This window comes from Perkinsus marinus (assembly GCF_000006405.1).
Source record: "Perkinsus marinus ATCC 50983 genomic scaffold scf_1104296928542, whole genome shotgun sequence".
Lineage (NCBI taxonomy): Eukaryota > Perkinsozoa > Perkinsida > Perkinsidae > Perkinsus > Perkinsus marinus.
Genome location: NW_003216786.1, coordinates 88,791 through 100,455, shown reverse-complemented (window position 1 = coordinate 100,455; position 11,665 = coordinate 88,791). Strand labels below are relative to the sequence as shown.

The following is an 11,665-nucleotide window of genomic DNA, read 5'->3' as shown; positions in this document are numbered from 1 at the left end:
ACCCCGGTTCAATTCGGGTAGAGACTTTGATATGCATCGAGTTGTACGCTTCTCGAAGGGGTTTAGTGATAGGTGATCCACGTCGACCGACAACGGATCATGTTTATTTGAGTCGTTATCGTCTAGTGGTTAGGACGTCTCGTTGTGGCCGTGACAACCCCGGTTCAAATCCGGGTAGTGACTTTGATATGTATCGAGTTGTACGCTTCTTGAAGAGGTTTAGTTATAAGTGATCCACGTCGACGGACAGCAGCTCATATTTTTTTGAGTCGCTATCGTCTAGTGGTTAGGACGTAACGTTGAGGTCGTGACAACCCCGGTTCAAATCCGGGTAGTGACTTTGATATGCATCGAGTTGTACGCTTCTCGAAGGGGTTTAGTGATAGGTGATCCACGTCGACCGACAACGGCTCATGCTTATTCGAGTCGCTATCGTCTAGTGGTTAGGACGTCACGTTGTGGCCGTGACAACCCCGGTTCAAATCCGGGTAGTGACTTTGACATGTATCAAATTGTACGCTTCTTGAAGAGTTTTAGTTATAGGTGATCCACGTCGACGGACAGCAGCTCATATTTCTTTGAGTCGCTATCGTCTAGTGGTTAGGACGTCACGTTGTGGCCGTGACAACCCCGGTTCAAATCCGGGTAGTGACTTTGATATGTATCGAGTTGTACGCTTCTTGAAGAGGTTTAGTGATAGGTGATCCACGTCGACCGACAGCGGCTCATACTTCTTTGAGTCGCTATCGTCTAGTGGTTAGGACGTCACATTGTGGCCGTGACAACCCCGGTTCAGGCTATCCCAAAATGCCAACGCCAGTTCTCACAGTTTGGATTTGCTAAAGCATCACTTTCTCATGCTCACTCCACTCATCCCAGTCATTCGTCTTGTCGATACCAGCACCTCCATCAAACGACACTTCGAGGTCGTAGATGAAGCCAGGGTCATCGGGACGCACCTCACGTACAAATCACCACCAGTTGCAACTCTCGATGACTCCTCACCTGGTTTCCTCTAAAAGTTTGATCCATTTTAGCCTTCACTTCAGCGAGTTCGTCATTGTCTAGTTTGTTGAAGTCTGTCGTCTCGAACGTGCTCACAGCTACGATTCTCTGATTAATTGGGCGAGGGGCTCGATCTTTGAGTTTCTCTATAAGTCTGTGCAACTGCGACCAAGCTCAGGAAAAAGAGCACTGACTTTCTGACCTGTTCGTTCGACACCAAATGATGCGGCAGATGAGCTTTAAATCTAAGCCTGAGTTTCTGAACTACTTCAGCCGAGTCAGACGTGGTGGTAAGCCGCGGCAAAGGCACACGCCTGTGGTATAGTCTGCCGTTCAGTTTAACAAACTCAAGCACCAAGGTAGGCGTTGGGGAATAGATCAACCCGATTCGTCTAGGCCGCATACTGGACTCCTCTGCATCGAAGGCAACCATAACAGGCTTCACCAAATATTACCGAATGAGGACTATTTCAGAGTAAATTGAGGAACCCAAGATTCGAGCTTCACTGTTACTGATAAAGTTTCCGTTCGCGTATAGAAGCAAGTATAGATTTCTCCACACCAGAAACCTGTGATCCTGAGGGGACGGCTAGAGCGGCCCGTATTTGGGATGAAGACAGCCTAGGATGTGGATCGGAGTACCCTTCCGCTACGGATACCTGATGGCGAACTGAGCATGATGAAACTCAAAGTACTCCATACCCTCCGGCGTATCCTCGGTGGGACTTCCTTCACCGCGTCATTCAGGGCATCTGCCCTCGGCGACCTCGGGAAGACTATAATGTTTGTGTCAAGCTCGGCGAGGCCGATGAAATGGCGAGTAGTTTTGTCTCGAGTACTTCCCCTCAAAGCTTTCATGAAAGAATCCTCGCCACACATTATAACTGGCACCAAAACGTCGGTTGTTGAGGCAGCCAAGTCGCCGACGAGGGCATGCGCTAGAGCTTCTCGGTCCGCCCACCGCTGGCTGTTCCCCGAATACCCCGTCGCAACTTCAACTCTTCCTTCCATGCCCGACGCTCTGACACGTTCCCGTAGCAAGCATTGCCTAGTCTCTAGGTCAGTCGCTTTCGGCTTTGATGGATTGTTCTCAGTATTGGCGACCAATAGGACGGAAGTGACCAGGTTGTTGGAGAGAGCATACTCTACGATAGCCCAGTGATTCTCATGGATCGGGTCGAATGTACCAAAGAAGACCCCAACACTCTTCGTTATGTTTCCCTCGAACGTGTAGTGCTTGATGCCCTCATCCGCTAGATACTTTAACGCTACCATCCTCGAGTCGGCCTCTATCGGTGAAGCCAGCCAGTACCTACCATAACTGAGGCCTCCACCGGCAATGCACTCTCTACTATACTCACCTAACTTGACCTCGGATGAGTGTCTCATTGACATCCCCAAGCCATTGATGGAACGGACTGAACCTGGCCAGGAGGATAGATATCAGCAAGTAGTATAGCGAGCCGTGCCCTTACAATGTGCACGTCATAGGAGCCATGGGGGTGGACACATCCCTCGATGCAATAGCATCCCGGATGGTTCTTAGACTGGATTTGGCCCTTCCTCCACTGAGCCGCCCCATGCAGACAACCCAACTGCTGCATCTCAGTACAGAGTCATCTAAATCACAAACAAGAGTAGCAACGGGTGGTCGTAAGTTCATACCTGAACACGGCTGTACGAGCTTGATCTTGTTGAATAGTTGGGCCAGTCGGAAGAGTAAGCTGCCGAGCCAGACTGCTACCACAGGAGCGGCCCCCAGCTCTAACAGCAGGACGCTAGAGCCCGCGATCGTCAGAGCCTCCACGCCATCTATGGTTGATTTGATGAGCTCTTCTCTTGTTGCCGGATCGAATTGCCGAGAGAACGGGTCGACCAGTAGACTGTGGTCAGCAAGCATTTTCACGCTCACGTCAGCTTTGCCTTTGATCGCGGCGGCTTTATGGAGGGGGGAATCCCATGTAGACACGTGATCAGGGTCAACGCTGGCATGCTCTTTCAGAAGCTCCGCAATGACTGCTCGATTACGCTCATCACCGGTGAGCGAACACGCCACTGCATCGCCGGGCGATCGAGGCTGAACTGTCGGGCATTTTTCGAATCGGAGTAGCCTCTTGCGAACAAGGGCCTTGAGCTCAGTAGCATTGCGAACCAAAGGGCTGTAGACGACAGACCCAGAGTTAGGGATCTTAACATTATTGGCTTGAGTGAAGGAGGTAATCCTCCTATAGGCTCCGGGGCACTCAGAAAGCTGCTGGGTCGTTAGCGTGAACGTCAACCATTCGGTGAGGGATGGAATCCGTGGGATGCGACTCGTCGGATTTGTAACGGCTTGCATAGAGAAGGAAGCGCCTTCTGCCAGGTTCTCGCGTAGGCCTCCAAGTGCTGTATCATCCTCATGGTCATGACGCCTGTCCTCTACTGTCCCTCGACTAGCACGCCTACTGTCAACCCCTCCGAGCCGTCCGGCAGTATCAGCCGGTAAGAGCGGCTTCACCAAGGCCAAGTCAAGTTCAGGTGGTATCAACATGCGTACATAGTCGCCACTGAGACTGTTGATGGTTCTCTGCTTCTTAGGATAGGGCTGTGGATCTGAGTCGCCCATTTCCCGCCATCGGCTGAGCTTTCCTTTGATAGCTTCTGTTTGCTTTTCAGCCAATGTCACTGCGACCTGTCGAGCAGCACGCACAAACTCTCGTAAAGACTGGCTCGCATTCGTAGGTATCCTTAGCTCGACACGTGGATCTGCCGGAACCGTCGAGGAGCAGTTGATGCTTCGTAGATCGCATGAACTCACCTCGCACAGCAAGTGCCTTCCTCAGCCATGCGCCGTCCTCCTTTGCAAGGCCTCGGAATCCAAGGCAAACCCAGTACCTTGAATACAGCACATCTGATGGTGGTCTTAATGCAATCCATCAAAACGGATAGACATGGTTTCGAGAGAAGTGGAGAGGATAGCCTTACGTTTCGCTGTTGGCCTCCTTGCTGGCCACAGGTTTCACGACCTCTATCGTATCGAACATGAATGCTGCCAGAGACAGGGCAGCTACAGTGGCGTCATCCAGCAGGGAGTAAGCCTTCATCACAAAGGTACCGCCGGGGTGCAGTAAGCCGATGGCCAATAGGAGCTCTCGGAATATTATCGGCAAGCATAGGCTCTCTTGTCTGCACACATTGACTCGGATCACCCATTAACCTATCAGGAGTGTTACTTGTTTGGATCGTATTGAACATCCATACTCCCATCTGCAGTCACGACGTGACACTTCTCTCCAGTGGCTCGAGATCCGAACCTGGACCATCGACGACTTACCTGGGCTAAATACTCAGCCTCTCACCATCTCCACATATCCTGAGCAGCGCTCGGCTGAAGGATGTTCCCTGAACCATCCGGACCAGTCCACCTGTCGAGACTCGATGGATGAGCTGATCTAGGCACTCGTAACCCACCAACGATCCCGAGTCCGTCTATACAGGGCATCGTCATCCACCATTTGATTGAGGTCATTTGCCTCATAGTAGGGATTCAGTGAAGCTCCCAGCCACTGCCACTTCTCCACCCAATCTGGGTGAGTTATTGCTGAACAGGAAATTCGTGAACCTCCACCAAGAAGTCTCCATAACATCCGGAAAGTCGTTCGATGCTTACCCAAATATACGTTGAGGGCAGCCACGAATCCACCAGGGCATTCACAGAGGTGCATGGTACGCAAAGACTTATCAACTCCAACGTTCTCGAACATCCTCGGGCCGTAAGCCACCAGCACCTCGTAGAACTTAGCCCAGGCGTTATTCACCAGAGGCAAGTCAAAGCCCACACGGGCTCGTATCTAGACCACCAGTGATTCGCCAGTTACCGAATCCAATCTCTCTCACATCCTTAGTAAGGCCGTCTAGTGCGTTGAGTTTCTTGGAAAAAGATCGCCACTCAGCGATATCAACTGAATCTATCTCGTCCCTTGCCTTGTTCAACTCTGCACGCGCATTCACCACATTTCCGTCATCAGCGCTCACAGTGGGCCCTGAGGCTTCACGAAAAAGTACCCCCATCATCGACGAATCGTGAGGAAGTGTAGGCAGCGGCAACCGCAGCATCTGAAGGCCAGCCTCAGTCATGAGAGAAAAGCAAGCACTACATCCGATTCCATACCATACCTCCTGCTACACACAGTGTGGATGCCTATTCGCTAACTGCGTAACTGTGTCAGATCCTGTCGCTTAGATTAACGCAACACCTACTCCTGTGATGTTAGAAAACATGCTAGGATTAATACAAGTAAGGCTACAGAATAATCAGAATTGTGGTATAGAAATCATTACAACATGGGCAACAGCGAAAATGCTATATCATGATCCAAGGCACAGAGATCTATTGAGATTGGGGCTCATAGCCAAGGGTCGACGAGCCCAGCCAACGTTCGGAGTCCTCCACTGTGCACCCACGACGAGCCGAATAGTCTGCAACTTGGTCCTTATTGATTTGTCCGACTGCAAAGTACTTAGCCTGAGAGAGCCAATATGGTCGACAGGAGCCCATGGTGATTCGACGACCTTTTCATGCGCGAAGCACAGGGCGCATACACTGGCTGCTGGCATCATCATCAGGGATTCCGTCAGGACCATCTTACCCTAGAAGCAAGAACGCTGCCACCTGTCATGGAGTCACGTCTCACCCCTGACAGCTTTTCAGCATCGAGCAAACGCCAAAGCGTATCCTTCTCTCGATGATCCGGTTGCGTAGGGTAACCAGGGGCCGGCCGTATTCCCACATATTTCACCTAAAACCAACCCTTCATAGTCCACCACACTGACAGGCTCGACGTAGATTCACCTTGAGCATATCAGAGAGGGTCAGCTTCTCCTCGGGCACATAGCCCCAGAAGTCAGGATCCGTCCTAATCTTGTGGTGAATAAGCTCAGCGAACGCTTCTGCCAGTCGATCTGCCAAGGCCTCCAGCATAATGGACTTGTCGATATCATGAGTGGCATTGTACATCTACGGAGTGACAGCGGCTTCTACAGCAACAACAACTGAGCGAACAAAGTATCACTTTCTTTCGCTCTTCAACACCGATCCCGGCTTGGCAGCAGAAGAGGGCGATATGATCTGGGAGGCCAGAAGCCTCAGGAGCGATGAAGTCACCTGACCCAGGGGGTGTTTCAAGGCGTAATGTAATGGAACTACCCAACGCGAAGGTTTGGTCTTGTTCTGTGTCCAGCTGTTGTCGAATGCCATAGAAGGTCTCGAGAACCTCTCCAGAACCGTCCAGGGACAGCACCTGTCACAAAGGAGGTACCAACTCCACCACCCTGATATGATCCTCACATTGATATCATCACCAGAGCTACACGCACGGTAGACTCCAACCACAGCCGTCGCGGTAATCCACCTGTCTTGGACAACCTTTGCTAACAGTTCCTGTATTAACACACTCAACGACACGTATCCTCGCCGTTCTTGCCTGGGCGTCATCAAACAGCTTCTTGGCCTCCTCTCCAACTCTCTTGTCGTTGAATATCTTGGGGTAGTCCTTATTCGGGTATCTTCCCCTCAACTGATACACCTGAAATCAGCATGCAGCGACGTATCCACTGATTCAGTGGCACTGAAGAGTCCAACATGACAAATCTGACGAGGCTACTCAAGTCAATCCCCTTGGCTAGCGACCCTAGTAAATAGGTAATGCATAACAGAGCAAATGCTACTCGCTGTAGGAGCACCCTTCATAACAGTGTATTGTCTCTACCCCCTGGCCTGTTAGTAGCTGATGTCCGATAGACGGTACAGAAGGACCCTCCATCAGCCCTTCACATCGCGGTCCCCACCTGGAAGAATGGTGTCCAATCGATATATTCGACAAGCTCCTCCAAAGGGTACTCGTCCAGATACTTGTTGCCCAACCTCCTAGGTGCAGGAGGTGGAGGGTACTTCTCAAAGTCAATGGTATATCTATACAATTCGTCCCGTCAAATCACCCCTACCAAAACTGGTGAACATACCTCATTTTCCGAGCCTCATCCAAGGACAACCACCTCTTGTCAACTAGTGTGCTGTAGTAGTCCTCTCTTAGTCCGTCGTACTCCTCTTTGATGTCTTCCATATATTCAATCTACCACACGAACATTCAGTGTTAGAGTATATGTTCGCTATCCTCAACTGAGCTTAGGAGCTTCCCCACCAGTTGGGGTTCATATACGAAATGGTTAGAAGTGTTTAGAAACCAATAGAAATTTCAAAAATTTCCCTCAGAATTCTCATTTTGTCAATGACAAATGTAGTTGGGCATGAGCATATTTTCCAACACTGCGAACATCCCTCCTCTCCAGCCTAGTACCACTCGACTCACCCGTCTCTCTGGGTTCTGGATGAGACTGTTCACAACTACCACACTCCGGCTCGCATCCAATACGTGAACAACACCTCCCACCGGCACTGAGCCCTAAGGTACAACCACTGATGCGGGATAGCATGAACTCTCTGCGACACACCTGATCGCCAATCCTCTCACTGGCCTCATATTGCGGCCATATTTTCACTGCTGTGTGTTTTCGGCTGGTCGTGGCGCCTCCGATCAGCAGTGGGACGTCCATGCTCTCCTTACGCATCTGTTGTGCGACAAACCTACACGCACATGATACGGACTAAGTCGTTCCAAGTCCGACCTACACCATCTCGTCGAGGCTGGGTGTGATCAGACCGCTGAGGCCAATGACATCTGCCTTCTCCTCCCTAGCCCTCTTGAGTATTTGATCACAGGGTACCATAACACCAAGATCGATGACCTGCAGCAGGCGCCATTCAGCCTCTCTTGCTGCTTCAAATACAGTGCCACAGGCTTGCTATCATATATACCTACCCTGAAGTTATTGCATCCCAGAACTACACCCACGATGTTCTTGCCAATATCATGAACATCACCTGAACTGGCTAAGGTGAGTCGAGTCGTGGCGATAGGAAATCCTCGTTGCTAGAATATTCCGCCATAAGCGTTACTGCCCACGAATTGAGACTACCGATCCACGAGTACAAATCAGCAGCTCTAGCAGGAATCAGTATACGGGAGAGAGTACGATCTACCTTTGACGGTTGCCAAGAGGACTGTGCCGGCCCAGTTGGGACGGTCAGGATCTAGCCCCTCCTCCAGGGCTTTCCGCCTGTTCTCCGTCTCCATGATGGGCACCAAGTGTGCTACAGCCTTCTTCATCACCCTAGCCGACTTGATAACCTGAGCATTGACCGGTCTGAACGATAACAGGGCAGATGCCTACTTGTGGTAAAAACATTTTCCCGGACCCGAACAAGTCTCCCACTACGGACATACCCGCCATCAGCGGTCCTTCGATCACCTGAGCTCGACAACATGACTACGCCTTTCTGCAGCACAGAAAGGAAGATATGACCTCCAAGGGCCTCAGCTGCAACCCATCCAAACATTCCTGTACGTCATCAACGATGAACTTATCGATGCCCTTCACAAGGCTGTGCTCAAGTCGTTTCTCGACTCCTTCCGTCCTCCATTCTTCGACCGCTTTGACCACTAATCGACAAAGGCACTCCTTGAAAGACCAAACCACTCTCCCTCTACTGCTACCTCCACTGGCGCCACCCTTCTGAGCCTTCTTCTCTTTCAATTCACTGGCGAACTCCAATAACTTCTCTGTGGCCTCAGGACTCACGTTCATTACCACATCTTCCAAGAGCTGTCGCATATCCTCAGGTATGTCAGTGTAAATCGGCAGAGCCCCTGCATTTACCTGATGCCCGCATGTACCGGTATTTGGAGACGCCTAACCTACTATAGCCATGCTTAGGCCCTTCGGGATAGCATGATACAAGAACACGGAATGCATGGCTTCGCGGAGCTCGTTGAGGCCTCGGAATGAGAATGATAGATTCGACAAACCTACGGCCACGACTCCACCTGGGACGACGGCGCCCATAAAGAGTACCGCCGCTAGTATAGCACCCCGGGCATTTCTGCCGTACTATCTCCACAGCATCGATGAAATCCTTGCCGTAATTGTTATGCTCTTCCATCCCTAAGAACAACTCCTAGAGGAAACTATCGTGGATGGTAAAACCTCACCAGTGGCAATGGTCAGAATGTTGCAGTCGAAAATTATATCGTGGCCTTCATACCCGCACTTGGTAGTCAGGATCTTGTATGTCCGCTCACATATACGAATCTGGAGATTCAAAGACGATACCACTCCGACCGGAAACTGCCTGGGATTGCAAGTACAGGCAGCATAGCTGAAGTTTCAAGTCGCAAGCTGACTTCAAAACTACCTTGTCGTCGAAAGTCGCTGCCTGTCCTTCCTCATCGAAGGCCATGCACACGAGAGCTGCACCATACTTCCGTACCTTACAAGAAGTACGCTGAAGACCAGAGGCAGAAAAGTCTCACCAGCCTGGCATGGTAGATGAAGTCTTCCTCGCCGACCTTGAGGGAAAGCGAGTTGACTATACATCTCCCTTGGACTGCTTGAAGACCCTCCTCGATCACCTGGCCAAGGAGGAATAACAGAGAGCTGCAAAAACGGGATATTTGGCTGTAATTTTTGTCTAGAACGCAGAGTGAGAGTTCGACGGCCACTGAGCATCAGGTCCCACCAAACTCCTCAAAAAAGCCTCACACAACCATCATTATAGCCGATAATTCTGATCATACCACACCTCCACCATTTCCTCATCCCAATTACCTTGAACTTCGAGCTATCAATCATGAACGGAACACGTGCTATCGCGGGCTCAGTAACACATGACCTCATGAACCTGCCCATGGCCAGCTGCCCATCGATGAGGTCCGCATCAAAATTGAAGTCCAAGACCTGGGCGCCATTCTCGACCTGATGGCACCCGAAATCATTGTAAAGGAGCTGGCAACGAGAGCTAACCTGTTCCTTGGCAACTTCCAAGGCATCATCCCATCGACTTTGCTCGACCATCTTCTTGAACCGCAGACTCCCCATCAAATTGCATCTCTCCCCTACGTTGACAAATCCCAACTCAGGCGTGAGGTACAGCGGCTCCAGCCCAGAGAGCCTCATCACAGGGTCGCGCCGGACATGCAGCGGCCTCGGAGGAAAACTCTGAAATCACCTCTTGTGACTAGAGACCGGACACTTCGCCCGCTCTACTTTGAGACGCTCATGAACGGCCTGAATGTGGGCCGGGAAGGTACCGCAGCAGCCGCCAACCATATTAATGAGATGATCTTGCGCGTAGAGGACCAAGGACTCTCCGAATGACTCAGGTGTTTCGTCATAACCACCCATGGCATTTGGTAGGCCCGCATTAGGGTATCTGCAAGTACTAACTATCAAGCTGGAGCGCAATCCTTATTACACATGAACGTATACTGGAGCCAGCTTGGCCAGGGTCTCGAAAAAAGGCCGCATCTGAGCTGCTCCCAAGGCACAGTTGATGCCAACGCAGAGTGGTCGAGCATGCTGAATAGGAAAGAGTGACCCTAGAAGAGAGAGCAAACCATCCTACTACCATGACAGAAACTAAGAAGGCGTCAATAGTCTGCCCGGACAAAGTACGTCCACTCTGAGAGCACAGTAAGCTGAACCCATCGTTGCCATGGCGTCCCTACTTGGTCCACAATAGTCGCCGATATAATGGTAGGGAGGCGCGACTCTCGAGGATGGTCCTCGTAGTAGCAATCAATAGCGAACAGTGCTGCCTTCGCGTTGAGTGTATCGAATATGGTCTCTACCAGCAGAACATCAGACCCGCCTGCTACCAACGCATCAACCTGAACGGCTAACCGCTCGGCTCTATCCCCATCTCCTGTAGCCTACTACCACTACCTGTTCGTAATAAGCCTTCACAAGTTCATTCCAAGTCACATTCCTATAACTGGAATCCTCCACACTTGGTGACACACTCAGAGTCCTGCTAGTAGGCCCGATCGCTCCCGCCACTAGTCGTCGTCGACCCGTCTCGGCCTCCACCTATCATCACTCAGCTCTACCGCTACCCATCTCCTGCCGCTCACTTCCCGACACGCCTGCTTGGCCAACATGGCTGCCTGGAAATTGAGATCCCGAACCAGGCTCTCGCATTGGTACTCCGCCTGGGATATGGTAGTTCCGTTGAAGGTATTCGTTTCTATCAGATCCGCACCCGCATGAAGATACCTTAAAGACTCAAAACCATCACCTTCCCCTAAGTTTCCAACTACTACTCTTTATGGATCTTGACTACGAGATCCGGCCGCGTCAAACAGAGAAGATCGTTGTCGCCCTTCAGCTCCTTGGGGTGATCCTTCAATATCTCACCACGGAAATCCTCCTCCTGCAGCCGATCCGCTTGTATCCTAAAGACGCAGCCTACTACAACGCCCACAATCATGGACATCTACCTTGTGCCCATACCGCCATCGAGCAAAACAATCCTCTCAGAAAACAGCTGCCGGAGATATTCCGTCGATTCGGACTCTCCGCCCGGATGCTAAAACCAGGCATACATGCGCTAACCACGGTAGAGCTTCCAGAACCTTACATCATCATGGGATCCTATTTTGGGTGCTGTAGAGTGCCCCATACTGGACAGGTGAACTACCTGCAACTAGTACCTCTACCACGGGTTCGATATTGATAGCATTGACTCGAAACACAAAGCAGACCGAAAGTGATTAACATACTGTTG

General features: G+C 51.0%; 3 protein-coding genes and 4 non-coding genes across 7 annotated transcripts; 4 read left to right on the top strand and 3 right to left on the bottom strand.

Moving 5' to 3' along the window:
• Window positions 1-111: 111 nt before the first annotated feature.
• Pmar_PMAR026743 lies at window positions 112-183 on the top strand. The gene has a single exon. It is a non-coding gene; the product is annotated as a tRNA-His (tRNA).
• An 85-nt stretch (window positions 184-268) lies between these two features.
• On the top strand, window positions 269-340 carry Pmar_PMAR026742. The gene has a single exon. It is a non-coding gene; the product is annotated as a tRNA-Leu (tRNA).
• An 85-nt stretch (window positions 341-425) lies between these two features.
• On the top strand, window positions 426-497 carry Pmar_PMAR026741. Its single transcript has one exon. It is a non-coding gene; the product is annotated as a tRNA-His (tRNA).
• An 85-nt stretch (window positions 498-582) lies between these two features.
• Pmar_PMAR026740 lies at window positions 583-654 on the top strand. Its single transcript has one exon. It is a non-coding gene; the product is annotated as a tRNA-His (tRNA).
• Window positions 655-839: 185 nt separating this feature from the next.
• Pmar_PMAR026739 (hypothetical protein) lies at window positions 840-1,438 on the bottom strand (the record flags this gene model as incomplete). The annotated part of the gene is made up of 3 exons (XM_002788307.1): window positions 840-959; window positions 1,006-1,167; window positions 1,274-1,438. 3 exons carry the CDS (start codon window positions 1,436-1,438, stop codon window positions 840-842), a joined length of 447 nt encoding a protein of 148 aa, XP_002788353.1.
• A 1,038-nt stretch (window positions 1,439-2,476) lies between these two features.
• Pmar_PMAR026738 (hypothetical protein) lies at window positions 2,477-5,121 on the bottom strand (the record flags this gene model as incomplete). The annotated part of the gene is made up of 8 exons (XM_002788306.1): window positions 2,477-3,750; window positions 3,803-3,879; window positions 3,970-4,170; window positions 4,218-4,298; window positions 4,344-4,409; window positions 4,456-4,585; window positions 4,655-4,835; window positions 4,882-5,121. 8 exons carry the CDS (start codon window positions 5,119-5,121, stop codon window positions 2,477-2,479), a joined length of 2,250 nt encoding a protein of 749 aa, XP_002788352.1.
• A 253-nt stretch (window positions 5,122-5,374) lies between these two features.
• On the bottom strand, window positions 5,375-11,560 carry Pmar_PMAR026737 (Methionine synthase, putative; the record flags this gene model as incomplete). Its single annotated transcript, XM_002788305.1, has 34 exons — window positions 5,375-5,509; window positions 5,557-5,634; window positions 5,679-5,783; window positions 5,837-6,001; window positions 6,057-6,148; window positions 6,191-6,284; window positions 6,332-6,395; window positions 6,439-6,569; window positions 6,832-6,955; window positions 7,006-7,115; window positions 7,353-7,426; window positions 7,515-7,627; window positions 7,673-7,788; window positions 7,863-7,924; window positions 8,084-8,231; window positions 8,275-8,352; window positions 8,407-8,543; window positions 8,598-8,760; window positions 8,803-8,909; window positions 8,956-9,045; window positions 9,093-9,192; window positions 9,296-9,370; window positions 9,414-9,512; window positions 9,709-9,855; window positions 9,904-10,098; window positions 10,147-10,312; window positions 10,355-10,458; window positions 10,508-10,561; window positions 10,608-10,769; window positions 10,825-10,968; window positions 11,013-11,154; window positions 11,202-11,333; window positions 11,379-11,467; window positions 11,519-11,560. The coding sequence occupies 34 exons, from the start codon at window positions 11,558-11,560 to the stop codon at window positions 5,375-5,377; spliced, it is 3,837 nt and encodes a 1,278-aa protein (XP_002788351.1).
• Between the last annotated feature and the right edge of the window lie 105 nt (window positions 11,561-11,665).